The sequence below is a fragment of the Anopheles gambiae genome, chromosome 3, assembly GCF_943734735.2.
Source record: "Anopheles gambiae chromosome 3, idAnoGambNW_F1_1, whole genome shotgun sequence".
NCBI lineage: Eukaryota > Metazoa > Arthropoda > Insecta > Diptera > Culicidae > Anopheles > Anopheles gambiae.
In genome coordinates this window covers 71,714,303-71,737,677 of record NC_064602.1, presented here as the reverse complement: position 1 = coordinate 71,737,677, position 23,375 = coordinate 71,714,303, and the positions used below count along the sequence as shown (strand labels likewise).

The 23,375-nt window shown below is 46.7% G+C and overlaps 1 protein-coding gene across 1 annotated transcript in view; it reads right to left on the bottom strand.

The window, feature by feature from the left end:
* The window catches only part of LOC1271007 (calmodulin), a 32,841-nt gene extending 15,295 nt beyond the window's left edge, over positions 1-17,546 (bottom strand). The window contains exons 1-3 of the mRNA XM_061655913.1: positions 17,313-17,546; positions 16,159-16,945; positions 6,670-6,844 (exon numbers count right to left, since the gene is read on the bottom strand). Of these exons, the coding sequence (XP_061511897.1) occupies positions 6,670-6,844; positions 16,159-16,161 (178 nt within the window). The 5' untranslated portion in view covers positions 16,162-16,945; positions 17,313-17,546. The remainder of the gene's footprint in view (positions 1-6,669; positions 6,845-16,158; positions 16,946-17,312) is intronic.
* Positions 17,547-23,375: the final 5,829 nt, after the last annotated feature.

The window sequence follows — 23,375 nt, the reverse complement described above, 5'->3', positions numbered from 1 at the left end:
ATAAGCGAAGTGGAATAGCGCTGGAGTGAAAAGGAGAGCTTTGTGTTCAAGAGGCTAGACACCAATCCACGCACGCACACACACCACCGTACCAACCAGCAAAAGAAGCCAGGCTAAGGAGATATGTTGGTGCCGCTTCGGGAAACTCCTAGAAAGTGCTGAAGTGCAAGAAAGCCGGAAAATCAATAGCTGCCATTTTTCATGGCAACATTTCGATAAGGCGGCGCTGGTTCGTTCGTTCGTTCGAGGGGTAAACCGAGAAAATTGGAGCCAAATCCAGGAAACTACACTCCTACAGTGCTCTGTGTCTGTGCTCCTTCTAAAAAGCCACTCATTACACTAGACACACACACAAACATACAGAAAAAAAGACGCTCTTTCTCTCCTTCGTCCGGGTCGTTCATCCCTTCCGTGATTGAAATTTTGGTACGATTCCAAAAAAAGACACACACACAGTGTGTTGACACGAAATTTGGGCCGCAATGACAACTCCTTGAAAGCTTTCCCAGTTCTTTCTATTTTTTCTTCTGTTTGCCGTAAAAAGCAGGGGATGCGCTATATTTAACCAACCAGAATTGGGTGGGAAAATAGGAACCAAAGCGAAAGACGTTGGGTGGAAAAGAAGCCCTTGCTACCGGGGTTTAGGACTGTAGGAGACGAGGAGAGCCCAATTCGTTTGCTTCATTTTTACTTCTTATCGACCTAAAAAAAAGGAAAATAAAAAAAAACGAGTCGAAAGCATTCCAATTCCTTGGAGTATTTTAATGGAACAACGAAAACAACGGCGACGATGACGATGAAAGATCGAGAGTATGTAGGAGATGGATAGACACGACGCCAACAGCACCGATACACCATCATCGTCGTTGTCGTGGTCGTCGCCACTATTCCCAACGCCGTTTCTATTTTTCCATAGTGATATCCTTGGCAATTTCCACATTGTCGTCACGAATGCCACGGGGGAAATGGAAAACAAGAAAATGGAACACAGAGCGGAAGAATTTGACGCCAGCGAATAGGACCATACACCTCTCCCTCATCAGGATTAGATGATGATGGACGCTCTAAAAACAGACACGCTTTGGACTGACGTCACCACTACCGACTACTCCATCTCATCATCAAGAGATACTGTCAGCGGCAGTGAATTATATTAGGCTGTGCCTAATCATTGTGGAGGAATTTGTGTAACATTCCGTCATTCTATATTTATCATGCATCGACATTTAGACAACATATTTGTCTTCTATTTGTAGTAATATTTGTAGCTACTTCCAATTCTTCGTCCTAAATCGTAGTTTTGTTTGCGTATTTTAAGGAATTAAGCAGATTTTCTCCAGCAGCTGTGGTTAAATCCATCAGAGAGCTGGGAAGACCACAACATATGTGTCTGTCATCTTCACGTAAACTCTCCTTCTTTTCCGATCACGCGTATCCTGCTGCTCCCCGAACATCTCATCCCGCGTGACACGTTTATTAATCAAGCGGACGTGTCATTTCCTGTGTGTCCAGCCGTACCCACCGACAGCCTTTTTCGCAGACGACGACGAGCATCAGACAACTCGCTACTACGTTCTCGTAGTTGTGCTTCTCTGTGGCATGTTTGTTTTTCCCTCTGATGCTGCTGTAAGCCAAGAGGAGTGTGCAACAGAGTAGCAGCTTTGATGCAGTAGCGCAAAGGTACTACGGAGTTGGTGCTGCGCTACACTTTGTTATTGCGCAGAACGTTTCTTGCAGCAAAAAGGGGTCAGAGGTAAGAGAACATGGGAGCCATGGATATCCTTCTGGATGGCTCTGGAAGGAGGCAAGAGGTATTTGAGAAATTCCAGGTGTGTATCTCTATCTCGTTGCCGTATGCAGTGTGTAAAGCTCATTCTCACACAATTTTGTGGCTTGTTACCAGCTTTGCTTTGGGTGACGGCGATGCGGGCCTTACAAGTTGCGAAAGAGTGGGAGAGAGAGAGTCGACCTGAAAAGCTCACGTACACATACACACAGAGTTTGAAACATAGTAACAGTTTCTTTTGGGGGTTGTGAAACGCTCGGAAAAGCCATCAACCATCTGGCTCTCTATTTCCTCTCACAGCAAACTTCAAAACCCCAAAAATCCAACGAAACACCTTTCGAGGGGTTCGTCGTCGTGTGGCTTTTATTCAGTTTTCGGTGTACTAGTGTAATGTGAGAGAGCGTGAGAGTTGGGGCTCTTCTTTTTTCGGAGGGAAAGCTTTTTCCGCAGCGCCCTCGGGCACACCACTTTCCGGAGGGGTTTGAGAAGAGCAGGTGAAAAGGTTGGTATATCTTTCTGGAAATTCCTCTCTATCTCTCTTGTTAGAAGAGTGGAGAGGCGAGCACCTTTTATCGGCCTTTTCCCCTATCTCACTCTCTATCTTCGGATCTGTGTGTGCGCTGTTAACAGTGGATGGGCTTGCGCACAACACACACGCTCGCGGTGCGGTGGTGGTATTTAGCTGGGGTTTGCTGCGCTACCGTCATGCTACTGTAGCCGTTTTTCTACCGTTGGAAAACGATCGATATCTTCACTACCTGCTACTCCTCCTCTTCCTTCCTTTTCCTCCTTCCTGGCTTCCCGCTGTACGGAAGGCTGGGTGACGGCGATAGCACACTGTTGCGCTTCACTGTTGGAGCGAGCGCAGCGTTTCGTGGCACACTAAATGCCTTTTTGGTACGTTCTAGAAGCCGAACAAAAAATCGGATAAATATGCAAAGACAATATGCAATCGTTTTCGTTGGAAACCTCCAAAAGATGTCAATTTGCCACAAATTGAAACAAAACAAACTCTCACACACACATACCAGAAAAAAAGGTGTTGTGCAAGAACGTGGTGCTGTCCAGGGTTTCACACACACCCATCAGAGCACACCAGCGCAGGCCAGTAAACAAATGGGCGGTGGCTTTTACCCGTTTTCCATTAGCATAGCCCCCCACATATTTCAATTATGGCAGTGCGGTTGGTTAGCACATCGTGCTCTAGGCGAGACCACGTTCTTCCAATAAAAGTTAGCCAACACACGGTACAACGGGCTCTTACACAACACCTAAACACACACGTGCATTCTCTCTATTGATACAACACAGGATTAGAAATTGTATACTGAATTACATCTGCTTTTGCAACATTTTCCCACTTGTTTCAGTCACACGACAGGCCAGAGTATAGCGCAAAATAAATCAATTTCAGCACTGCTGCTACGTGGGTGACGAAGCCCGCCGCCACGTACTTCATGATGATGTTGATTATTTTCGGGCTTTTCTGTCCGTTAATTTCCAGTTCCGCTTCGAAACGTGGCGGTAACTGATAATAATGAGGCCAACAAAATATACAACACGCGCGTGCGGCGCACGTAACACGAAACGCGAAAAGAGATTCAAACATAATCATTATTGATATCGTGTTTGCAGCGCCAAAAACCGCCGCAGTGGATGGCTGAGCTGAAAAGGACAACCAGTAGCAGGGGACACAGACACCGAAAGGAAAATACTCATTACGGGAGCCAATATTCGATACTGCGGATCGAATAACACCGGATCGAACCGCGTAAGGCACAATCGGGTTGAGAGGCGAGCGCTGATCGAAATAATCTTCCTTCTGGTTTAAAAATAATGATATTCTCATTAGAAGATTACGAGCGAGGAATAATTATTTTAAAGGTAGCATTCACGCACACCAAAGAGGACCCTCTCTTATCGCTCGAGCACGTGCTGAATTTGTGATAAAAGATAATTGGTGAACGACAGCAGCAGCACACCAAAAAGGTACTTTTAAACCAAAAACGAGACATAAAAAATCACGTTTTGCTGCTATTCAGAATTGTTTCAAATTTAAATGAGTTTTGAGGAGGAAGCTTGGAGGAAGGTGCAGATGTATATAATAATCTGCTTATTACTTAACTTTTATTTTCTACCCCCGTTTAATATTCAATACGGAAGTGTATGAAAAAGTTTTCCTTCCATCGCTGCATTTAGCGGAAGTTTATTCGTCCAAAACGTCCAAAAAGCGTTACTTTCCGCCTCCCCAGTCATGCATATGGAGGAGGGTCCTGGGGACAAGAAACATTTAAATGGAAGCTAAGTTTTTCTCTCGCTCCCAAAGAGCTTGGTATAAATTTTAATGAATAATTCATTACGATAAAATAACTTATTTCCTCACGCCCAGGTTTCCCTTTCCTTCCTACTTCCTACGTATGTATTTTCCCACACACAAACAAAATACTCTCTTTTTTCCGGGGAAGAGTTACAGACCGACACCGACGACGGCAGCGTAAGTGGGTAAGTTCTATTTTTGACCTTTTTATTCAAATCCATTTTACCTCACACATCGTCCTTTCTCTCGTCCTCGTCTATGGACTCGGAGTGTCGGTCAATGTGCGGCAGCGAGAGGTCCTTCGGAATAATTTCAGAATCAGGATACACCGGCGACCTGGCTCCGTCTCACATCCTTCTTTGGAAGAACATAGCCACGTCCGACTGTTCCCATGTGGCACACAAAACCGGGGGCTTTCCAAGGCTCGTGTCCTTGTGTGTGTGTTCACACGGATGATCTCATTTCCTGCTACATATATTTCAGTTTCGTATGTAATCATCATTTCATAGTGCACACCCCGCCATCAGAACCCGCAGAATGAACGCAGCAGAGTAACGACGGTTAAAACTAGATTTGTGTGTGTAGGACAGACGACAAGAAGCACAATCCCTTCACTAGAAATCCAATTAATGACCGCAGTGCGCGCGCGCTCGCGGTGTTACTTTATGATTTCCTAGTTTTTCCATTTCCTCCTGCACTGGACCCTCTCGCCAAAGCAGTATTGCTTGGGAAATAGTTGCTCAGTGCCACGTCACGTCTTATAAACCTGGTGCAGCAAGTTGGTCCTTGTCGTGCCCGACCGACGACGATCGATATAGTTTCCGAAACTCATTTTCTCTCACACGGTATCCATTAGACAGAAGGACACTGAAACAAGACGAGTGACAAGTAGCGTTTGTGTGTCGGGCAGGCTGGCTGATTGAGTGTACCAACCTTTAACGACGAGGTGACGAAGTTAATGGGAGTCCCACCAGCAAGCAGCAAATAATGCTCTGGAAATTGTGCAATTCCCACCATCATACCGGGTAGTCCCCATCGTGAAACATCATTGGATAGATTGGATAAGAAAAAAGGCCCCCTCAAAGTCACACAACGGTTTAGGGAAGGAGGCCACCAACTACCATTCAACCCTTAGTCGGAAACTTTACATGTGACCTTTGGCCGCGCGGTGGCCCAAAATTTGGTTCCTAAATACACCACCATCATCGCTCTTCTTGTAATGGCATCATGCTTTTATCGAAGGTCACAATCAAATACAACATCGCCATGGTCATCACCATCATTACTACCCGGCCGCGAACCACTACCAACCAACTCAGGTGTGTGCAAACATCAGAAGAACAGGGGTCCCCCCCCTGCTGCCGGGTGGTGGTTGTGTGGGGTCCAGGAAAATAATTCGAATCTGATTGCAAAACCCTTTTGCTGAGGAGGGTGGTGATTAATGCGCCGATCGCGTGCCGCTGTGGAGAGTACAGAGCTACAGAAGCGCGCCAAACACCAATCATCACACTGTGTGTGTGTGCATGGGGGGTAAGTTTTCCAATAAAGGAGAGGTCGTCTCTCGTGAGATATGCCGCCACCATCACCTTTTCACAGTATGTTGATTGCGGGGGCAAGACATGAAAAATGCCACTGCTACGTGTGTACAATCTTTGTGCAAAGAAGCAAATGAGTACAACCTTTCAAGAAGCCTTTCTGATTGGAGATGCACAGCAACTGAACGATATTAGTCCAGATATTCCCCACATAGTGACTACAAATATTTGAAATAAAAATTTAAACTATTTCATTTCCTTCATATTTACCAAACAATAAAACATGAGATTTGCAGGATTTTCCAGAGGTTCTCATAGCTGTTGGACACTTCCTTGAATCTTTCCTATTGGAAGTGAACTTCATATGATGCAAATTGGACCCTATGGTACCCTTTTTGCATAGGCTCCTTGGAAATTCCTATTGGATTTGTCGAACATGGGTGCTATAGAGTGCAATTCCCATTACATTAAGTTCATTTCAACTAAGAAAGAATAAAAAAAGTGCCCCACAGCTAAAAAACCCGATCATATTAAAATAAAATCATCTTAAATTTAATTCCACTTTCAATTTCAATCAACTACGATTCATCCAAAAACAGATGAAACCGAGTACCGAACTGTTGCAGGCCAAGAGTGGCAGTAAAAAGCGTCCGCTTCTCCCATCCATCATCAACCAACCATATGTTACCATTTGCTAACGCACTCAAGTTCAGCTGTTCACAGCCGATACCGGAATATGACGTGTCACCTGATTAGTGGACATCGTCCAATAAACGATCCAGTGTGTACGGGATGGTATTAAACGAATGCTTGATCAAGAATCAACTGAAGCATGATATCTCATCTGCTCCATTCATTCCACTACGCAACCGCGACATGGGAACAACTCCGGCCACCATCATCCATTAAAAAGTTGCCGGATGCCGCGCGCCAAAAGAGGAATTTTCTAACGAATGTTCGTCCCCCCTGTATCCCGCCCAATTAAATTGCAAAGCATTCAAAACTCAACCGTCCCCTGCAACACTACTTACCGTCCGCGTCGACTTCGTTGATCATGTCTTGCAATTCAGCTTCTGTGGGGTTCTGGCCTAGCGATCGCATCACGGTGCCTAATTCCTTGGTGGTGATTGTGCCATCGCCGTCCTTGTCGAACAGCGAGAACGCTTCTTTGAATTCAGCGATCTGTTCTTCCGTAAGTTGATCGGCCTGTGGGGAGGAGAGTTTGGGAAGAAAGATGAAAACAGAGCGGTGGTGTGGTTAGTGTTTGCGCACTATTACTTTGACAAGCAGGCGGTGTGTGTGTAATGGGTAATAAAACAATATTTAAGACGGTGAACTAATTTGTGTATATGGGAATGTTTTTGCTCCGGTTGAATGGCTGGCTTACCGCGGCCGCCGCTGCCGCTCGTCCTCATGTCACTGTGGATCTAAATATTTTCACGCCGCTTCTTCCAGCGCCGCCCGACATAATTTACCCGGAAACGAGCCAGAATGATTACAACACGCTCAATCTTACTTTCGCATCAACACAACAACTCCATCTTCATGTTTCCCTTCACCACAGAGAGCACCACACACACGTGGTGTGTGTAATGGATTTCATGGCTTGCCGTGAACTTCTCTCTACCTGTGGAGATTGATTGATTGGAGCAAATTTATAACATCTTGCTCTTAGGTGGTAGTGCTGGCTGGGAGTTTTTCCCGCCCTCTTTCCCATTCATCAACATGTTTTGAAGGCGCATAAGCGCACGTGGTAATCTTTCCGAACACGACAAATCATCCTGTGGTCACGAAACATCGACCCCAAACTCAAATAAAGGTTGGGCCCCGCCAAGAGTGACTTCCGGATTTGCCAAAAGGGGAAAGAGGGCCATGGAAAATGCGATTATCGTGATACAACAAACACACGTCACACAGTATCTCACGCTCCCGCTGGCCGTGAGAAATAAGATTAATTTTTGCGCCATGGCTGTGCGCTGCTCCGGAGGTCAATTCTAGATATTTTTCTTCCGCTTTGTAAATCTTCCGCCGGCTTACACAAAACCATCACCAAACGAAGCGGGGAAATCACAGTGCCGCGCCGCCGCTTCACCACTACACACCGAGGAGTCATAAAATAATCGGCCATCTTCCAAACAAGCTCCAAACAAACGATGTCATCAATCAAGCAACACATAAGTCAGCGGTGGCGGTGCTGGTGTGGGTGTTGGAGTAGGATCTCGTTTGCTTTCACACAATCTGGCCGCTGTTTTCTGATGCTTCAGAAGGCTGAAAAAGAGAAACTAGAGCCGTTCCACACACATATAATGCAACGCACGCTCAACATGCTGATCAATTTAGAACAACACCATCCCGCTTCTCTCTAAATGTAGGAGCGGAAAAAGACTGCTAGCGAATACGCGATGGTGGACGACAAGGTGGAGCGAGAGATGCAAAATGCCAACGACCAACGTGGTCCCGTGCGTTCACCGCGTTACCCGTTATGCCACGCGAAGTGCGACAAGTTATTCGAGAATCATTAAACATTATTTATATGCATGTCGTATACCTTCGCGCGAATCAATGTTGGAAAGTGTCGTTTCTTGCCACTCCTTCACTCTCTACTGAACCAGCGACGTCGATGTAGAACGACGGTGGCACTTATTGGACACGTGTGTCTGACAGCTATGAGGGACGGACTGTGTCTACAGTAGCTACCCCGCCCGATCCAACACATACGATCGTGTTTGGAATCATTTACTAGACAACTGATACATGGCACAAGACCATATCATAGCAAAATTGTAATATAATGCATGAAACAATCGAACCGTAAGCATCGCATAGCGTTTACAGATTCATACACCTCCTGAAGATCATCTTCTTGATGGTCCACTCGAAAGACCACCACACCTCCCCCAAAATTGGACTGTTGCCGCCGCCGACTGTTGGCGATTGACCGATTTAACCCACACCAACCAACACAGACGCTCGCTCGCTCGCTCTCTCTCTGAACACGGTGTATTCCACACACGCACAGTCTAACCGGCTGCATGTGTGTAGAGAAACGGGGCAACAACACCGGCAACAAAACCGGTCAGCAGACAGTGTGTTGTAGAAAAAAGATAGTGTGTGCTGGTACTACTACACCACTACTACAGATGCGCGTTGAGTAGACAACACCAGAGCATAAGCCGTTCAGAAGCCCGCATAGAGATGATCTCGTCATCATTTTACAATTTGTGATCTCCTCTCTGTCTATCACTCTCTCTCTCTCTCTCTCTGGTGTGCTCTACATGAAGTCACACAAGCAACCAACCAGCGGCGACAAGGCAAGCAAACCGTCTTAATAAGGTGACAATTTTATACACCCGGTATTGGTGGAGGCCGCCCTTGCCTTGGGGTTGGACTGTAATGCTAGGCATGACCGGACGGCAGAGAGAGCAGCTCATGTTGCAGAATTCTTCTTGCTTCGTTGAACAAGCACACTTCAGGAATTTCTGATGTTAGATGATATCAGAGCTTGACCGGTGTACAGCTCGTGTTAGATTCAGGGTGTGAAATAAAGCAAACTGAAACTGACACAAACGTATAATAATTCCATAAACAATTACACAGGTGAGTGTACGTCATTGCAACAGGCTGACCCCGTCCCGGAGGCGCCACAATCACGTGTTCTCTCCCCTCGGGGTATGCCTAGTTGTTGCGGACTTCCCAATCAACTTGGCTGCTTGACACTGATTGTCAAAACATAATGGGCAATTGTTGCGCGCCTCCCTCATTATTAGCAGCCAGCACACAATTCCAAAGCACGGAACCCTCTCAACCGCCAACATCATGCCATGTGAGCAGTGTGTGTGTGTGTGTGTCTGATGTGTTATATTTTGACATCTTCGTTCTTGACCTCTGGCGGCATTCTTTTCTCGCTTTGCAGGCCGAAATAAGAATATTTGTAGCACACGGGGTCGAAACTGAGGCCGAAATATCGAACCGAGTGTTGCTCCAATTGCATTTCAATTTTGGTGTGTTCAAAACCCTCTTGCTCCTCCATCATCCCCCTCCATCTTTCGTGCTGTGCCAGATGTGGGGAAAATTGCAATTTGGACAAGAACACAATCCATGCACTGGACACGGAATGGAAAACAAAAACAACACATCACCACCACCATATGCAGTGCGGTGCCAAGAAATACACACACAGCCCACACCACATGCACCCTCTGGACTGGTCGCTCTTTCTCTCTCACACTCTCTCGAGGAGCTACTGATGGCTTAGGAGTGGTCCAATATCGGCCAACAAACAGAAATGCATGGAATGGTGGCCCCGCGCCGAACCGCAACATCAACAGCGCGTACAGAAGAAACACAAAAAGCAAAACCTGCAGCCTGAGTCAGCGAAGAACCAGTGCAACAGGGTCTTCTCCTCCTCCGTCCGCCCTTAAGCATGGTTTTGGTAGCGGGATATCACACACACCCAGAAATAGAGAAACAGAGCGAAGGAGAGAGAGAAAGAGAGACCTAAAACACACCGGTGTGCCGAGCCGGTGAAAATCGAAAATACATTTCCCAAAACACGGACACCGAAAAAACTCCCCCCGCCGCACACACTAAACGCTGAGCGCGGACAGTCGCACGGCCCGGCCCACGGAGGAAGAGAAAACCCGTCGGTACCCGTTATACCACACCAAGAGAGGGGAAGGGCGCACTCGTACGGGCAGGGGAGGGTGGTACACACAGAAGGTGTCCCAAAAATAACATTCCAACACATCGTCGGAGGCCCCGCACACACAGGGAACGATGATGGTGCGTTGCTACTGCTGCTGTTTTGTTGCCACTATAGTGCGCCACATCACATATCACGGGATTCCGCGCGCTGGTGGTGTTTCGCTGGCATGAGCTGCAACAAAAACACACGCACACACACTCCTTACGAACAACAAAAACGCATCTGTGCAACTCTATCCCTGTCTGGGCAGGAGGAGAAGAAGCTGCCGCGAGAAGGAGGCAACACACAAACCCCGGTAAAAGTTTTGCTACAACGGGAACCACCACCATCCATATCACCGTGCCGAAACGCCCGCGCTGGGCAAATTGACACACAATCGACAAGTATAGTGGTCGACCCCCGCGCGCTCATGTGTGCGCTCCGGGTCACCGGGGTGTGTGTTTCTTGCATGCCCGTGAGATCGTCGTCACCGTCGCCTGCAGATTGGAGTGCGGCGCTGCTGCTCTGTGGCTGCGCCACGTTTGCGGAGAAGGTAAATATCCCCCAAGTCAAATCGGTGTGCGGCGAGCGTGTATCACAACCGCATTTTCAGTCCTTTGATTTGCACTGTGTGCGCAGCGGGTACCTTCTTTTGATGATTCGCGGCGTTTGTGTTACGCGCAATGGTATCACAGCCTGTGAGCCGGTCTTCCTATTTCAGTTTGATGCATATGGGTTTTGGGGAGTTTTTTGCTAGCTTCCTTAGCAGTAAGAAAGGGAATTTCCTGATGCAGGTTTAGTCATTGATTTGGCAGTTGGTTGTTTAATTCACGCCTTGTAGATATGGATGACGAATACGTTTGTCATTGCTGCTTATCCTCCTAAACGTGTTCCAAAATAGGAAAAATACGTCAAGGTAAATTAATTGCAAATCCCCAAATCAAATATACATTTGGGCGTACAATGAAACTACTTATTTAGCCTTTTATGTTTAAAGTTTTCAATTTTGTGCGAATTTTTGACGAAATTTGAAGCATTACAAGCAAATGCTCTCTACAGCTCAAAGTTAGCGACATAGAAGCTGCTGTCTTGTCTGGCTCTAGAAGTGGACAGCAAACAATGCGCCGCTTCCCATAATTAGGTCACCGGGCTTATCGATCCTGGTCTTTGTACGAGAGTGGGTACGTCCCAGTGTGCGCAGACAGGAAACAAATTATCCCATGGAAGGATATGAACCAACAAGATACCAACAAGGGAGTGGCTGGGGACTGTTCTACAGGCAAAACCATCTGGGTGGGCCTAACATTTTGAGCTGAGGACGTGTCAGAACAGCCCACAGATAACCCATATCCTATCAAATTATCCGTAAAGAGGACCGACGGCCGCTCATCATCACCATTTGGGGCAGGAGGCAAGTTCATTAGTTGCCTCATCACCATTCTCTCTGCTCTGCTACTTCATTTTTCGGGCACTACATTCAAAACCAACCGGAAAACTGGGGATCTAATAGGAAAGAGACAAGGTGAGAAAAGCTCGACCCAATCAGAGGCCAAGCCAATCAAAGTGAAAGTGGTTGAGAGGGAGGTGGTGAGAAGGGAGCCTCCCTTTCTAACTCGTGGGATACTAGCCATACGCGCTGGAAACGCACACAGGCACAGAAACTCTTTGTCGTTTGGGATTCTAATTGGATTTTGAAGGCTGGTTAATTCGCTTCGCTGCTGGAAGAGCGGAACGTGCGTAGCCTGTTGGGACAAGTACATGTAGGCTGGACGACGACGATGGGCGATGTGGACTTTCTGGGCCAAACGGTACAAAACCCCGATTCTGTTAATTGTCACACAGGTAGAGCCATACGAAGTTGGTGTGTGAGGCTCCCCAGTGTGTCGTCGCCATTCCAGTTGGAACCCAAAACAGGCGCAACAAAACGAATGGGTAGGGAGACACAACCAGTAACGAACAAGGTGTCCCAAAGCTCATGTATTCCCATCGCCCATCGTCTCCCAATAGGAAATATGGCATAATGGTAATCTTATTTACACAGCACTACCACCCGTGCGCCGAAGGGGAAGCATATTCTAAAAGGACAGAACTTTGTGGGGGAATGAAATTTTGAAAAGGCTTCTTCACAAGGTAACACATAGCAAGACAGGCGCAGTTGGAGTTGACCAGGTGTAACATGACAATACAAAAATAAGGTGTTTCTAGTTTTTTTTTCGGAAACGAACAATTGTAAAATCCCATTGCATAACACACACACGCACGCAATTGTGACACAGGGGAAGCCTACAATTAAAGGGGGAGGGGGTACCATAAATAAGGGAAGGTGCGCTTTTCCATTGTTCACCAAACGGGGATGATGATAAAAGCAATCCTGTAACACCCCCCTCCACCACCTCCCAGATCTAATTGCATACCTGGCCCGCTTATCAGGAGTGGCTGATAACACACACCCCCGCGAGCGACATCCCCCCTGTTTTATCAGTACGACGAACTCCAGATGCACAACAAGACATACACACACCACCACAAAGGTACCAACCCCTCTTCCCTCTTTCACAAAAAGGAGGTGATTTACACAAATCCAGTTTTTGTACTCGCAAGGATAAACTAACAAAAAAACAACCCCTTTCTAAGGTAAAGTTCTCCTTTTAGCTCTCTTTCCCACACACAAACACAGGGGGAAGACACCACAAGGGTTCAAAAATTTAATTCCAACGGCCATAAACGGTTCCAACGGCGAGCGCGCGCACGGCTGTGTTTGTGCGCGGGAATGTGGTGTGCACAACCATTCCGGGGGTTGAGAAGCATTAAGGGGTGAGTCTGTGACTGTGTGTGTGTGTATGTGTATGCGGGCCTGTTTTTGCACCCTCTCTCGCTCTCAATTTGCTGGTGCAATCGGGAAAGAGAAACCGGAGAGAGAGAGAGTGTGTGTGTTTGTTCACCCCTTTACTTCGGCGAAGAATCTAACACACATACAAGAGCAAAATCAGCGGCTACAGGCTACAGTATCAAAGTAGGCATTAGAGCTCATCTCTTCCCATTTCTGGACATTCTTGTGCTTATTGTATGGGCGGCGGGCGTGTGCTGATGTGCCTTCAATACAACACTAAAACGGGACAGGAAATTTAACCCACTTTTGCACCACCCTCAACCCCCCCACCAACACGGAAAACTATTTGCCAAAACTCCAAGACGGCGACAGCCGGCGATAAAGAAGCAGTTCCCGGAAGCAAAACTGCACTGCAACGTGTATGTGTGTGTGCGCGGAATGAGTAACATTTTCGCAACGGTTTTACAAATAAAAAGAAGAAACCCGTCCCCACCCTTCCTTCCTCTTCCAAGGCATGCGGTTGCTACTGCTGCTGCTATTTTCCTTTTTGTTCCATTTTAATCAACAAGATGATGATCAATTGAGCAAACGCGCGGCTCAGAGGCCGGATCACAATCGTTCCTCCTTCGCTGCTCGTCACCCCTCTACCGGCCTCAGCCGACACATGGACCCCGAGAGACACCACCACGGGGCACAACGGAACGATGAAGATGATGAGAGCGCGGCGCATGTTGGGAAAATAGGGGAGACCCGCTGAGAAAAAACCCGCAATGCGGTAAAACTCGGTTTCGCTGAGCGAGGGAGGGCAATTTGCCGCGCGCGCGAATCCTTCTCGCGCTCCGCCGGGAACGTTCTCTCTATCTCTCTCTATATATCGCTCTCTCGCTCTAGTGTTTTACACAAGTTGCGTGTTTTCTCGCAGTAGCAGCAGCACTTCAATGTCGCAACGGGATCAATGTTAGGCGGTGTTGTGTGTGCGCCCCGGAGAGAAGAAACCTTTCAAAGTTGGTGTGCGCACACACACACATATGGGGGGCGCGCACCAAGGGAGAGAGAACGAGAGAGATGTTTGAAGGGACGACGACGTGGTGTTCGTGAGAAGCAACGAGGAAAAAAACGGCCCCAGTGAAGCTGAGAGCAACTTCGACGTTTTACAAAGCCATTTGCTCCCCTCTCTCTCTCTCTCTCTCTCTCTCTCTCTCTTCCCCCCATTAGACACTTTTTACAATCGGCCCACCACAAAAAAGCATGTATTTTTCCCGTTGCCGCAAACACAGAAAAAGTTACAGGAAGGTGGGAAGACTTCTCTTCCTATTCGCCCTCACCATCCGCCTACAACGGAAAGAACAATAAAAATCAATTCCTCCCTCCGAATGTGCTGCCGCCGCCCTCGGTACACACACACTCTCTCTAGTGCGCGAATCACACATTTTGGAGGTTATAATTAACAAGAACCACCGAACCAAGCAGTATAAACCCAACATGACGGTGAGAGAAAGAGAGGGAGAGAGAGGGCGGTGGGGAGAATAGAAGGGAGCGAGAGCGCGTTCGTTTAATTCACAAGCACACACACACATACGCACAGAGGGGGGTGATTTTGTGAGTGGAATTGTGCACAAACCGACACAGAAAGTGAGGTTAGAAATTCGCACACACAAAAAGGGAATGGCTACAGACAGGGAGGGAAGGGAGGGGAGGCTGTGATTCACACACTCTTTGGTGACAGAGTTTTTGCTTCTTTACTCTACCCTCTCTTCACCTATCTTGATCCCCCACAACCCCGTACCATGGCTCTGTGTGTGTGTGACAATCTTTTAGCCCCCTTCATCTTCAAACCCTATACAGCAACCGGTGAGCGTATGTGTGTGTGTGATTGTAAAAGGGGAGAGGAGGGTAAACGTCACCACACTACACGGTAGCGCAGCACACAGCATTGCCACATACACAGGCACAGGGCACACATACAGACACACACACACACTGCACGCGTACAGAGAGATATGGCCGACCCGGATTCCATTTCCAGCAGGTTCGGTCGCGAGCCATCTTTTGGGCTTACTGGAGGGGAGGGGGGGCTTCACCCTGCTACCTCTACCAACAATTTCACCTTTTCCATTTTTCACTTAATGATCAAAAAGTCCAATGATTGGGGAGGCCTTCTATTGTTTCTAATACTCCGGGGCAGGTCGTTTTTATTTCCCCCTGTTTGCCGAGTGATAGAAGAACCTTTTCCACCCTTCTCCTTCTCTCTCTGTTTCTCCTGTAGTCGTCCCTCTTGAAGAGGCAAATTTAGGGAGTCGGCGGCCACCGATCTTTTGCAAACTTGAAGCCAACTCCTTGGTAAGTTTTCATGCACACTTTGATCAGCTCACAAACACACGCGCGCACGCACGTACACACTGCACACTATCTCATCTCATCATCCAGGGGTGGTGGCGGTAGCACACAGTAGGCGCAATCCCCCCGCTGTGCTAGGTGAATGTTCACTGCCTCCTGTTCTTCTTCCCCTTCTCAACCCCCTTCAGCTTGACAATCACTTAGCGCCATTTGCTTGTTCGCGAGCAATAAAAAAAAAATCCTCCATTCGCACCACACATCCGGCATGCATATTGCGAGGCGAATTCGCTTGCAAACGGTGGACCGCCGCCGCCATTGCGGGTATGAGAGAAGACAAGAGAACCGTATAATATCACTACATTTCTGCACATACACGCACGCACGCACGCCAGGTGGACGAAAGCGACGACGACAACGGAGACACACACTGATAAGATATTGCGATGAACGTGAAACAATACACCGTGCGAAAAAGCCTCGCCTTTCAATGGCCCCCGCGGCTACTGGCAAACGGGGCACACCACACAAAAGACACGAGGCGGCCATTCAACCGGAACAGAACGAACAAAAAAACCGAAATTGAAAAAGGGAAGAAGTGATTGCGCGCTGCAAACGGCCAAAAACAGGGGGGTTAATGGCTTCCGCACACTGTGCCTGTTCAATAGTTACCATCTTTTGCTGCTAAGAGTGTTTGGTGCTTGGAGTGGTGGTGTGGTAGTGTGTGGTTTCGCTGCTTTTTGCACACTGGCTGCTGCTGCTTTCTCGGGTGACGCTCTGCTGGGCTCTGCGAACACTCTTGGGCGACAACTGCTAACTACTGCGGCTTACGATTTACTGCTGCTGCTGCTGCTGCTGCTTCCGCTGCCTGCTCAGAGTGGACTGACGGGTCCGGTGCTGCTTCACTGTCGAACTGCGGGACACACACACACACACAGGCGCGCGCGCACGTTATCGCTCTCGCACGCTCTCTGCCCTTATTGCGGCCTCTCAGCTGCGCTCTCTCTCTCTCGCCTGCTCGCGAACACACAGATACGGGGTAGGAGGTGCGCGCACACGCAACGAGAACTGTTTGCTCTCGTTCTTTCGCTATCGCTCTCTCGCTCAGTGCACCGTGATGCGGTGTTTGCGTATCGATGCCGATGGGTTCGTTTCTTCGCTTGCGATGTTTTTTCTTCTCTTTCTCTCTTTCTCTTACCACGAACGACGGATCTTACTTTTGCACTGGCGACGCGTTACGCACACACACACACTGATGCAATTTTCGTACTCACTGTATATGCACTAACACACACACAGGGAGACACTTTACGGGGCTACAAAAAACGCCGCACCACAAATGCCACCGACCGGGAAAAAGCTACGCAACACACACACAGACGCGCGTGCGGGTGATTTTCGCGTAGTAAAGGGGGAAGATTTTTCCTCGAACGATCACCGGAATGGGGGTTGATAATAACTAGAAGTGTTTGGAGTAAAATAGATGGAAAAGGGAATTATGAGAAAACTATATAAAAACCCATTTTTTATTTTTTTTTATTTTCTTCATTTTCAATTGTTTGCCGCTGGTGTTGATGTGTGTGTTTTCATGACAATTATTTGAAAATGCATGATTTTCCGAGATTTTGTCGCTATAATTCTTTTATATAAATACGAAAAACAATTTTCAAGAAAACATTTGATCAAAAATTTCTTAAAAATTTAGAACAATTTTTCCCCAAAACATTTCCTTCAAAATGTTCCACAGCACCAACAGCAGGGGCAAACAGATCGTAACATTATCAGAGGATCGCGGACTTGTTATCTACAGGAAAAAAAACACTCACACGACCAAGCCACACGGTGTGTTGTTGTTGATGTTTGCGAAACTTCGCTGTCACCTTGGTTGTCGGAAAGGGGTTTGGCTTTTGTGCTCGGAACACTCAGAACCGTTTTCCACGACGACTCGGATTCAACTGCTCTCGGACTGGTCGCTCACCTCAGCAGCACAGATCTTAAGCACCGAGGCAGGGGCCGGAAATACATTCGAGCGATCAAGGTGCAGGTCACTGTGTATGTGTGTGTCTGTGGGAAAAAATCATCGCGCTTTAAAGGTGTGTGCATGTGAGAAACGAGCGATTCGCTACCATGGCAATACGCGGTTGCTTCTACCCCCCTCCACATCCTCACATGATCCTGCGACCCCTTTTCAACTCCTCAACCCAGGACGAACGAAAGAACGCCGCAGTTTTCACTGCAGGATGGTATCGTGCCTCACCCATACAGTGATAGCAAAGGATCCTGCTTGTTTCTCTACTTGTGTGGGAAAACTACACTAATAAGAGCGAGAGACAGAGCGAGCGTCTGTTGTTGCTCACGGTGGTTGCTGGTGGCTCCCTCTGGATAGGCCCGCTCGAAGGACACGCTCTCCTGCGTCGCTCTGCGTGTGTGTGCGTCCGATCGTAGCCCGTCCAGGAGCGTTACGGCGTTACGTTCTCCCCCGCAACGGGGTCGGTTCGTATTACTGCGCAGAAATGTCGCAATGCACACAAAAGTTCGCTTCCTTCTTTACATATTCGATAAAACAACGCGCTTTTTGGGGCTCGTCCACACACACACACAGCGGAGTGTTGTGTTCGGGTCGCTCTCACACTCTCCCGTTGCGGGTTCGTTGTCTCTGCCGTTGGGCGCCTCCATCCACTGTTTCCAACCCGCTCCCTGTCCTGCCATAACCGTATCCAGTTAGGAGCGACTAAACGCTCACAGTAGTATTACCCATCATAATTTATGCTCCAACTAGGCGACCCGTTCGGGGGAGTTTTACCCTTCCTCGCTTCTTCTTCCGTCCTGTCCATTGGGTGGGTGGGTGTGTGTGTCCTAAAAGCTTTCACTCCGGGCGCTAATAACCAGCGCATTAGTGTGTGGCGCAGTTGTATTTCGGTTTCGGATGAATTTTCCCATTTGCTTTATTGCGGGCGAATTGTGCAGTTGTGCACTAGTGATGGGTAAATTCAACAAAAATCCGGAATCGCTTCCGAATGACTCCGCCAAAATTGGAAGCGGTTCCGGAAGGTAGGTGCAAAACTCCAACCTCGGAGCCGTCCGGAGCCGTCCGGAGCCGTCGGAGCCGTCGGTGTCGTCCGGAGCCGTCGGAGCCGTCGGAGCCGTCGGAGCCGTCCGGAGCCGTCGGAGCCGTCGGAGCCGTTGGAGCCGTCGGAGCCGTTGGAGCCGTTGGAGCCGTTGGAGCCGTCGGAGCCGTCGGAGCCGTCGAAGCTGTCCGGAGCCGTTAGTCGGCAGCTGGAGCCAGTCGGAGCCGTCGTAGCAGTTGGAGCCGACGGAGCCGGTTGGAGCCGTTGGGGCCGTCGAAACCGACGGAGCCAGTTGGAGCCAGTTGGAGCCAGTTGGAGCCGTCGGAGTAGTTGTGATAGTCGGAAGCATTCTGAAGCGCATTAATTTCCCGATATTAGTGATAATTTTATTTTAAAAAACAGCTTACGAGTAAAAAAGAGTCTTCTTCATTTATTGATATGAAGTTTTTTTGTGTGTTTTTTTGTTTCAAAAATAAAGCCAAAAATAATTTTTTGCTCCGTATATATGTAGGAAAAAAAATGAATCAAATTAGGAGGTCAAGGAGCAATAGAACTATGACGGGAGGTGGGTTTGATAAAATACGAGACAACGAGGCAGACGAGTGTAATTATGGCAGTTTTGCACGGTTGTTTACTTCGACTAACGTGTATGGTTTAGGCCGCACTTGTTTTTTACCGAATAACATGATGGCACATGGACAAGACAAAGAATATAACTATGAATCATCCGTCCATCTTTTATGAAAATAAAGATCAATAATAGTTTGATTCATAGTTTTTCCCTATATATACGGAGCAAACAATTGTTTTTGACTTTATTGTTTAAAAAAATACAAAAAAAAACTTCAGAGCAATAAATGAAGAAGACTCTTTTTTTACTCGTAAGCTGTTTTTTAAAATGAAATCATCGCTGATATCGGGAAATTAAATCGCTTCAGAATACTTCCGACTATTACAACGACTCCGACGGCTCGAACAGGCTCCGTCGGCTTCGACGGCCCCGTCGGTCCCAACGTCTCCAACCGGTTCCGTTGGCTCCAACGACTACGACGGCTCCGTCGGCTCCAACGACTACTACGACGGCTCCGACCGGCTCCAGGCGGCTCTAACCGGCTCCGTCGGCTCCAACTGCTACGACGGCTCCGTCGGCTCCAACTGCTACGACGGCTCCGACCGGCTCCAGTTGCCGACTAGCGGCTCCGACGGCTCCAACGGCTCCGACGGCTCCGGACGGCTCCAACGGCCTCAACGATTCCGGACAGCTCCAACGGCTCCAACGGCTTCAACGGCTCCGACGACTCCGGACGGCTCCGACGGCTCCGACGGCTCCAGCTGCCGACTAGCGGCTCCGGACGGCTCCGGACGGCTCCGACTGCTCCGGACGGCTCCGTCGGCTCCGGACGGCTCCGGGCGGAATCGACGGTTTGAATTTTTCGGAATCGGAGCCGGAGTAGCAATGCTCGGAAGCGATTCCGAGCCGTGGGTGCGATTCCGGTTACCCATCACTATTGTGCACCATTCAAACGCACAGAAAGAGAAAGAGAGAGAGAGAGAGAGAGAGAGAGAGAGAGAGAGAGAGAGAGGGAAGGCCTCTTACGGCCAGCAGCAGCAGCAGCAACAGCAGCAGCAGACCGGTCATTGCTGCCCACCCGGAACGGGACGCTCTGCAGTAGCGTCGCGCAACGAAACGCACTCACGTGTTGTACCTTGTTATTTATTTCCCTCCCCTATCCTACCTGTTTTCCCAGGTTGGTTCAGTTTTTTCCTTCTCCGCTCGATCATAATAGCGTTTGTATTTAGGTGTTTTTGCTTCGTTTTGTTTTTTTGGAGGGGCGAGATTGTCTATTCGCACTCTAAGGCCCTTTTGCGTGCTGTGTGTGTTTGCGCGAACGCGTGTCAGATTGCGACAGTTTCACGTGTTTCCACTTCCTAAAACAAAAAAAAGGCTACCATTCTCTCCGACTCTTCTGTACGGTTGGATGCAGTAGCAATGTGTTGTTCATGGTCATCGCATTTCCACCCTAGAGAGAGAGAGAGAGTGGTCCTTCCTCTTTCCCCTGACCAGTGCGCAAACCATCATTCAAAGGCTAACGTTACTGCAAATTTTGGGTCAGGCACGCACCGGGCGGGTCGTTCTGTCAGGGTAGAGGACCTGATGACCGTGATAAGGTAATGTGGGTGCAGGGTTCCATTTTTTTGTCGAAGGAAGGTGTGTCACATCATTATGGCTACTTGGGAAAAGACAAAATAAATATAAAAACACCCACCAGTACCTATTCAAAAACCGCCAAACAAAACAAAAAAGCTCTAATGCGAACTTAATAACACAAAAATAACAGTGTAGCTTAATGCGAAAATTAGTGATAATTCAAATGAATGATAAAATCACGCGCCCAGTTCAAATTGGCCCTCGCGAATGTACTTAAACCGGTGTCACCCATGCTGCCAACCTCCGCCATCCACCATCAGACACAGATCAGGTGTCAGGTTGGATTGTGACGCTTCGATAGCGAACATCTTCCCCGTTGCCGTTACTCGCTATCACCCCATGCTCGATGTCGAGCCTGCAATCAATTAGCTAATGGTGATAATGGGCCGCGTCCGTGAGTCAGGTTTTGTCCGCACCACGAGCCTGACACAAACCCCGCTGACGTAAGTGTGCTGTGTGGGGTAGGAAGCCAAAAACAAAAAAAAAAACACCGGCCCAAGAATTGTGGCACTGATTTACATTGAATTAGTTAAAACGGCTCCGCTTATGAAGAATTATTACCGATGTAATGAGATTTTTTTTTCACTCCCGTTCCGCGCTGGAGGGTAAAAGTGGTTTTTGTAATCTCTTCGACTGGAATTGTGTTTTCTTTTCTTTTTCTTTTCTGTTTGTAAGTGTAAAAACGATAGATTGGCGTGTTGATAAGCGCGTAACGGTTCTACGTGCCTGTTTGATGCAACAATTAATAATAAAGTGAGCGAATCGACGCGCAAAGGGCTTTGAAGTGCCACTATGTTTCTGATTGGATTCGCAACCGTTTTTTACCGTTTGTTACTTTTTCTTCACACTCTGTTTGCTATGAAATGATTAATGTTTTCATTTTATTTTAATTAAAAGTTTAGCTAATCTTGTTAATACTGTTTGATGTATTGAATTTGGTTTCGATTTCCAATTTGTTGATGTTTTCTTTTGATTATAGTTGTGAAGTTGCGAAATTAAAGTTTTCGAAGCATTGGATATTCAAGAGCAGTTTTTTTTTGGGGGAAAATGTACTATATTTACTTTCAATTTTATTTTTCGATTTTTTTTCTTTTACTTATTAGTGCTTAGCGTATGAAATTTCATACGCAAAATAATAAGCTAAGTAATGCTAAAGGAAGAAAAAAACTAAACTGTTTACCTTATTGAAAAATGATACAAGCTGATAATTTAAAAGTGATTTTTGAGTCAGAGTTACTTAATTTGTCATTTTTCGTTGTTTTCGTTTTGTTTAAAGTGCAAAAAATCCGAGATAAATTGAGCGCCAAAATTAAATATTCTAGTTCTCATTTTTTTTTATTTACAAAAGATTCCATTATTTTTCAAATTTGTGAGAAAACGTTACAAGACAAGTGTGAAAAGAGATATCTAGCCTGATATCTAGATCTGAACAAAATAGTGAAACCGTTTATACTTTTTATTTTTATAGGAAGAACTCGCTTCCTGATAATCCGTAGAAGATGTAATTTTTTTTTTATAGAGTTGTTGGATGACTTTGATGTGGATGACGGCTTGCAAAATCTTTTTTCATCGAAAAATTAAATCTATGTCATTGGAAGTTAAGTCTGGCAGAGTAAATCATTTCATCAAAGCTAATCCAAGCACAACCAAACGAAGATATGCATACTGCAACTCCTCATTTAGTGATTCCGATGCTAATAATGCCACTTACTCATTAGAATAATGAATTGAATTTTGCTGAAAAAAAGTTACTTTATCGATAATCTAGGGTAAATGTACCTATAGTGGTGGTATTGCACTAAAATGCGGTCCATACGGCAAATTAAAAGTAATTAAGAAATTTATGTTAGTGTGAAATGTTCTTTAGCCTTTTACAAAGGGTTTAAAAGATAAATGGGACCATTCCGTTACTTAGTGACCGAAAAATCCATTATTTTGTGAAATGTGTCAACATTTTTCCAAAATCCTTAGGATTTCATAACGAAATCCTCATTTTTATGTTAACGTTCTAAATGACCACATACCCACGCAATTGCTAGTTTTTCAACATAACTGTTGGAAACTAAGTTCGTTTGATATTATACATTGTTTTTGAGGCATCTTTGTTTATCACCACTATAGGAACACAATACGACGACTATAGAAACCATACCACCATTACCACCAACGAAGCAATCACAAAAATATGTATTTTTTCGTTAAATTGATTTGTATCATGGTAAGAATGTTTGTGATTGCGAAGATAAAACATATTCCAATTCCTTCCCGACACTTTAAATCCATTACAACACATCTGTACCACTACAAATTGCACCACTATTGGTACACTTACCCTATCTGCCGTATGAAATTTCTTACGTCAGGAGTAACAAAATCTTTTTAAAACCCCTTTTTTTGACACAACACTAGGTGTAATATATAGTTTCATGTCATTTGAATTAATTTTTTGTACACCCGGCAGTAATGGATTAAATTACAGATGTTAGAGAGTGTTACATTTAGGTAAAATAATATTACAAAGTAGATAAGCTTTTCTTTGTTTTTATCCAATTATAAAAGCTTTTTGGAAAAATTACTAAAATTATTAAATATTTGATTGTTTTGCCTCTTAG